Consider the following 7,500-nt stretch of genomic DNA (forward strand, 5'->3'; position numbering starts at 1 on the left):
CCACAGCAACGGTGGGGTCGTCGATAGCAGGGGTGCATTGTGGGGCGGTGGTGTGTGTGTGTGTGTGTGTGTGTGTGTGTGTGTGTGTGTGTGTGTGTGTTGGAGGGGCGGAAGGCATTGTGGCGGGATTTGTCCAGTTTTATGTAAAAGCAATACTCCTTTCACCTGAACCAATGCAGGCGGCCGCACGCAAGTGTGTGTGTGTGTGTGTGTGTGTGTGTGTGTGTGTGTGTGTGTGTGTGTGTACCCGTAAGCCCCTTACTGCACCGCCAGCCGTTTCTCCACTAATCTCTCCGGCTTTAGCCCTCCGCTCCACACACACACACACACACACACGCACACACACACAGAACCCACAGATAACCCCCGGCACACACAAACGCTCACAGACACACACACTCTTTGTTTCTCTCATATTTACACACACACATTCTCTCTCTCTCTCTCTCTCTCTCACACACACACACTGTAGTTCTCTTCATCAAGACATGCACATATTTTTTGTTCTCACACAAACTCTGTCTTTCTATCAGAGGCACACAAATATGGGCACACGCACACGTACACACACGCACACACACGCACACACACACACGCACACACACGCACACACACGCACACACACGCACACACACGCACGCACACGCACACGCACACACACACCTCTCTATCTCCCCGCTCCCCCCCACTCAGTCTAGTGAAGCAGCCTTGCAAAAAATTAAAGTGATCAAGAGATTGAGGAGGAGGAGAAGAGAAGAAAATCACTTGCTGAATCCCATCTTCGCAGAGACGGAGAGGGAGGGAGGGAGGGAGCGGTGAAAGGTGGGTGAGTGGGGATGGGGGTGAGATTGAGTGAGTGAGAGAGAGAGAGAGGGATGAGGGTGAGAGAGGTACAGGGTGGAGAAGAGCCAGAGAGAGAGAGAGTGAGAGAGAGAGAGACAGAGAGAGAGACAGAGACAGAGAGACAGAGATGTTTCGAGAGGTAGAGAAAGGGGATGTGAAGGTGGGGGGGAGAGAGAGAGAGAGAGAGAGAGAGAGAGAGAGAGAGAGAGACAGAGACAGAGAGAGAGAGAGAGAGAGAGAGAGAGAGAGAGAGAGATTTGGTCAAGTGAATGAGTGAAAGCTGGGGGGAGTGAACGGGGGGGTTGCCAGGAAAGGTAGATATATGGAGATGGAGGAGTGGAGAGAGGGAATTATAGAGGAAAAGAAGAAAGTAGAAAGTAGGGGTGAGGACAGGGTCAGGAGGATACAGATAAGAAGAGGAGAAGAGGAGAGGGGGAGTATGGAAGAGAGGAGAGGAGAGAACAAAATGCAGAGGAATGAGAAGAAAGAGCAGAAAGACAGTGAGGAGAGAAAGAAGAAGAGTTACCTTCTCTTAGTGGCTGTTATCCTGGGCCTTCATACACAATGCATGGGTACACATACACACGCACACACACACACACACACACACACACACACACACACACACACACACACAGTGGCGGTCCTACAATGAGTTGTGCTCTGGGCGCCGCCCCCTTTGCGGTGGACCCGGCGGGAAAAAAAAGCCAAAAATACTTATAACAAACAAAAACCACTAATAACAATGTGACAATAGTGTACTAATAACAAATATTAAACGATTTTTAATATGTTCATATCCACTATCCATTAATGTATTCATAGCGATTTTTGCGATGTCATTTGGGGGCAGAGTTTCACAACAACCTCTTGGGTGCCGCCCTGAGCAATTGCCCGGTCGGCCCACCCCTAAGACCGCCCCTGCACGCGCGCACACACACACACACACACACACACACGCACACACACACGCACACACACACACACACACACACACACACGCACGCACGCACCTTAACCCTCACCTTCTCTGCTTTGCCGATGTCCTTGGCCTTCTCCTTGGCCTTCCCTCCTTTCTCCTTCTCCTTCCCTTTCTTCTTCTCCTCCTTCTCCGCCTCCTTCTCCTTGGCCACCCTCTCCTTCTCCCGCTCCTTCTCCTTCTCCTTTTTCTTCTTCTTCTCCTTCTTGTCCTTCTTCTTGTCCTTCTCCTTGCCCTTTTTGTCGGCCATGATGGGCGTGGTGGCGGCGGCGGCAGCCATGATGGGTGTGGCGGATGGCAGGAAGAGGCATGCCGAGGGGCCGAACAGCGCCAGCGACGCCTCCCGCTCGCGCTCCTCGGCGGACATCTTCTTCTTCTTGTCCTTCTTGCCGACCTTCTCCTTGCCACCTCCTCCACCACCTCCCTTCTCCTTCTTTCCTTTCTCCTTCTTGCTCTTGCCGTCCTTGTCCTTGTTTTTCTTGTCGCCGCGGTGCTTGTCCTTGTTGTCCTTGGCGACGGCGGCGCGCTCCTCGGCGAGCGTCAGGGCCATGGCGGGGGACAGCATGGCGGCGGCGGAGGACGAGAGGCCGAAGGAGGCGGCCAGGTCGTCTACAGTGTCGCCCAGGGTGTTCCTCCAGCTCAGTTTCCCGCCGTCCTTCTCTTTACTCTTCTTGTCTTTCTTCTTCTCCTTGGCCTTGCTGCCTTTGTCGTGACCTTTCTCCTTCTCCTTCTTCTCCTTGCCCTTGCCTTGCTTCTTGGTCTTCAGCTTGGCCTCCTTCTTGGGCTTCTTCTTCTTGCCGTCCGTGGCGGCAGGTGCTGCGGAGGCGGCCAGAATGGAGAAGTCCTCCAGGGAGAGTTTGGGGAGCATGGGCTGGGGCGTTGGCGGCGACAGTGGCGGGGAGGAGAGCTCGTCGTCCGGGTCTTCGGAGGAGGACCCGTGGAGGTGGGAGGAGGATCCCAGGCCGTGGACGCCACCTCCGCCGCGTTTGCCCGCCTGGCGCACCACCTCGTCGATGGAGCGGTCCAGGCTGTAGGCGGATGAGGAGGCGGAGGAGTGGTGCTGGTGGTGGTGGGGGTGGAGGTGGGAGCCTGGGCCCAGCATCAGGGGGGTGGAGGTGAGGGCCGCCCGGCCGCCGGTGGGAGCGTGTTTGGGGTGAGCCGGGGTGAGCGGGGCGGCGAGGCCCTTGGCGCCCGCGCCCGCGCCGTGTCGGCCCAGCAGGGTGTGCGAGAGCGACAGGCCGGGGTCCGAGTCGCTGTCCGAGTCCGACGGGAGGTCGTAGGGGTCGTGCGGGCGGTTGCTGCCGCACGCCCTGGCGATGACGGCCGAGATGGAGTCGTCGATGTCCCCCTCGTCCGTGACCGGCACCGCCCCCCCGCGATGGAGGTCCGAGTGGCCCATGAGGCCACCACCACCACCACCAACACCGCCGCGACCACCCATCCCACCCTTAGGTCCCATGCCCAGCGGCGGTGAGTGCAGCTGGGTCGCGTGGGCTCCGTGGGCACCCCCTCCTCTGGGGCTCCGCGGAGAGTTGTTGTTCTTCTTTTTCTTGTCCTTGGCCGCCGCTTTAGGGGTGCGCGCTGGGCTGACGTTTGCGCCGCCGCCCCTCCTCGGAGACTTGGCTTTGCGTCCGGGCGAGGCGGCAGGGCGCGGCGGCTTGCGCCCGGGGGTGGCAGGCGGTCGCACCAGCGGCATGGGCATGATGGAGACGTGGGCAGGCGACATGGGCGGGGAGGAGGTGGAGGGCGAGGGGGGCATCATCTGGGCGTTGAGCGAGGACAAGGGCTCGCGCGGCTCCGACGTCCACTCGGGGCTGGAGTAAGGAAGTACAATTTTAATTCATAATTCATACTTCTTTACTATTACTTTTACTACTATTAGAATTAGATTTACTATTACTATCACTCTACTACTTTGTATTTTAATATTCTTGCTGTCAATGCGATGTCACGAGTGGAGTGTTTTGGGGAAAAACAAAGGGGAAACTAATTTCATTGATGCGATGATTCATGATGGTTTTTCACAAGACATTCACTAAGTGGCATGGATTAAGAGGGCAGAAAAAAACTGTGAAATGAATAAATATAAAGACATTGCTTAAAAAACTAGATCTAAACTGACGAATATTTTTTTCCTAGTGGGTTGGTCTAGTCTCGCACCATAGGGGATAATTGTAGCTGGGCCATGATTTTGGCCTGGCACTATACTATAATTGCAACTCTGTCCAGTTTTGAATCTATATGGTGAGTCATTGGTAAAGCTTTGGCACAGTGACTTTGCCTAAGGTTGGAGCCAAGAATATAAACAGTATGCTCTAGTCAGGCTTGACAAGCTAAAAACACAGTTACACAGACACACATACACCGCATTTCACATTATTACGCAAATGACATTTTTTTCCCTTTCCCCAAATAGTAAATAGAAATGACAGTCGTCATAATTTTCAAGTAATCAGCCATTAGAGTACAATTCAAAAGTTTTTGAATGAACCTTCCAATGATAACGGTATTTTTTTAAATAATAAAAAACTTAAAATGCCCAAAATGCTCTGTTCCAAATTATTACGCAAAGCAGTTTTGTAGTGTTGTAATACAAATTTCTTTCTTTTTTTCCCATTTACATCAAAACAGTTGGCATTTGGTACCTTCTAAATTACATTTCGATGTTCAAAACTTGGTCAAAAGCTGTAACTGGAATGCTGCGTTTAACATTGAAGTCAATGGCAGGGCATTGCATGGAAATTATAGAAGCCCAGATATCCTTGATGCTTTGCTCTCAGCTGTTTTTGTTTGTTTGGTCTGGTGACCCACACTTCACTCTTCAATATACCTGTAGATTTCCATGCCACGTGTAGGTGCTTTGGAGGTGATGACATTCAAACTCACCAGACATAGCATCCCATTCATTTTCAATGGCGTTTTATGTCTGGTGCGTTAGAATGTCATCACCTAAACGTGGCATGGAAATCTACGGGTATATCACGCACAAATGTGGCATGGAAATCTACGGGTATATTGAAGAGTGAAGTGTGGGTCACCAGACCAAACAAACAAAAACAGCTGAGAGCAAAGCATCAAGGATATCTGGGCTTCCAGAACTCCCATGCAATGCCCTGCCATTTACTTCAATGTTAATCACAGCATTCCAGTTACTAAGACAAAGAGCTTATCACCAAGTATTGAACATTGAAATGTAATTTAGAAGGTACCAAATTCCAACTGTTTTGATGTAAAAAGGGAAAAAAAGAAAGAAATTTGGATTACAACACTACAAAACTATTTTGCGTAATAATGTGGAACAGAGCATTTAAAGTTTTTTATTATTTTAAAAAATACCGTTATCATTGGAAGGTTCATTCAAAAACTTTTAAATTGTACTCTAATGGCTGATGACTTGAAAATTATGACGACTGTCATTTGTATTGATTATTTGGGGAAACAGCGAAAAATGTCATTTGCATAATAAAGTGGAATGCGGTGTATAAGGGTCAATGATGTTTTAGGTGTAGCACATGTCAGGGTGGTGCAACCACAGGTAATGCCACTATTGTATGGATATATTTTGTTTTGCTTTTTTTTTTTAAATGAAAACTTTTTAGTGAGTTATCTAAGAAGCATATTCATTGCACTATATATACAGTATTACCAATTACGAATTAATTTATGGCCATTAGCTGTGGATGTACCACCTGATGTTTGAGAGCTAAAAAACAAAAACAAAAACAAAGTCAATCACTACGTTTACATCTACTGTATTTTTTGGACTGTAAGTCGCATGCGACGCATACCGGTACTCTGGTGCGACATATATACAGTCCCAGGAAAAAGTTTGTACACCCTTTGAAATTTCTTACATTTCTGTCAAAATTGATCATAAAACATGGTCTGATCTTCCCGGAAATCTCAAGAAGGAACAATCAGAGTCTGCTTTAATGAATTCCACCCAATCATTTACACGTTATCATATTTTTATTGGCCATAAGGCCATAACATTCACAGGACAGGAGGCATAAGTAAGTACACCCTTGCATTAAGTAGGTTTTAACCCTCAGTTAGTTGCAATATCATCGACCAGACTTGTCCTGTAGTTTCAGATCAGATTAACAAAACAATCTGTTTGTATCTTGTCTCCCTCTTCTTTAGAGAACTGCCTCTCGTCAGCAAGGTTTGTGGGATGTCTGGAGTGCATAGCTTTCTTGACTTCATGCCATATAATCTCAATTGTTTTTTGTCAGGGCTTTGACTGGGCTATTCCAGAATCTGTATTTCATTATATGAAGCCATTCTAAAGTCGATTTGCTTCTAAAGTATGGGTTGTTGTCACATTTCAGCACCCATACTCTTCTGTGCTTCAACTGTGTGACAGACTTCCTCACGTTTTTTTCTGTAAAATATCACAATAAACTTGAGTTCATTGTTCCACTGATAATAGCAAACTGTCAAGGGCCTGAGGCAGCAAGGTAGCCGCATATAATGATGCTCCCGCCACCATACTCAGAAGAGGAGATGTAACCAAGAATAGCTAATAATGGGATTAATTCTGCCAATCTAAAATTAATGGGGTTTCTGTCCAAAAAAATATTGCTGCACCTTTTAGGTTTGCGAAAAAGCATTTATATGCTTCATAGAATTGCTGCAAAATATTCTGTAGACCAACGTTGAAACCAAAGTTAAATTTTTCAGGGGAACACACAATGTGATGTTTGGAGGAGAACTGGAGATCCACACCTTCACCAAAACATCATCTCCACCTTTGAGTATGGTGGCGGGAGCATCATTATATGCGGCTACCTTGGTGCCTCAGGCCCTTTTCAGTTTGCTATTATCAGTGGAACAATAAACTCAGAAGTTTATCGAGATATTTTACAGAAAAAAAGTGAGGTAGTCTGTCACACAGTCGAAGCACACAAGAGGATGGGTGCTGAAATGTGACAACAACCCATACTTTAGAAGCAAATCGACTTTAGAATGGCTTCACAATAATGAAATACACATTCTGTCCCAGTCAGAGCCCTGACAAAAAACAATTGAGATTATATGGCATGAAGTCAAGAAAGCTATGCACTCCAGACATCCCACAAACCTTGCTGACGAGAGGCAGTTCTCTAAAGAAGAGGGAGACAAGATACAAACAGATTGTTTTGTTAATCTGATCTGCAACTACAGGAAACATCTGGTTGATGTTATTGCGACTAACTTAGGGTTAAAACGTATTGAATGCAAGGGTGTACTTACTTATGCCTTGCTGTCCTGTGAATGTTTACATCTTATGGCCAATGAAAATATGAAAACTTGTAAATGTTTGGGTTGAATTAGTTAAAGCAGACTCTGGTTGTTCCTTCTTGTGATTTCCAGGAAGATCAGACCATGTTTTATGACCGATTTTGACAGAAAGGTAAGAAATTTCAAAGGGTGCACAGACTTTATCCTGGGACTGTATATATGTTTTTTTTTCCCACCGAGGGAGAGGACCTATGTTCACAACTCGTGTTGCCTAATACCACTGAACGAAAAAATGTTAGGATTACAATTAGCATTATAACAATGACGACTGAATAGAAATATGCCACCCAAAAGAAGTTTATATAGACTACTGCTGAATTCAAGCTGGAAGTAATTAAATATGCAGCCGAAAATGGCAATAGGGCAGCTGAACGAAAGTTTGGATGCAATGGAAA

At 47.4% G+C, this 7,500-nt stretch overlaps 1 protein-coding gene across 1 annotated transcript in view; it reads right to left on the reverse strand.

Annotated features, from left to right (window-relative positions):
- Positions 1-7,500, reverse strand: part of taf3 (TAF3 RNA polymerase II, TATA box binding protein (TBP)-associated facto) — a 126,071-nt gene that overhangs the window by 25,812 nt on the left and 92,759 nt on the right. The window contains exon 4 of the mRNA XM_063217298.1: positions 1,869-3,636. Within this exon, the coding sequence (XP_063073368.1) occupies positions 1,869-3,636 (1,768 nt within the window). The remainder of the gene's footprint in view (positions 1-1,868; positions 3,637-7,500) is intronic.

Source organism: Engraulis encrasicolus, chromosome 15 (genome assembly GCF_034702125.1).
Source record: "Engraulis encrasicolus isolate BLACKSEA-1 chromosome 15, IST_EnEncr_1.0, whole genome shotgun sequence".
Classification (NCBI taxonomy): domain Eukaryota; kingdom Metazoa; phylum Chordata; class Actinopteri; order Clupeiformes; family Engraulidae; genus Engraulis; species Engraulis encrasicolus.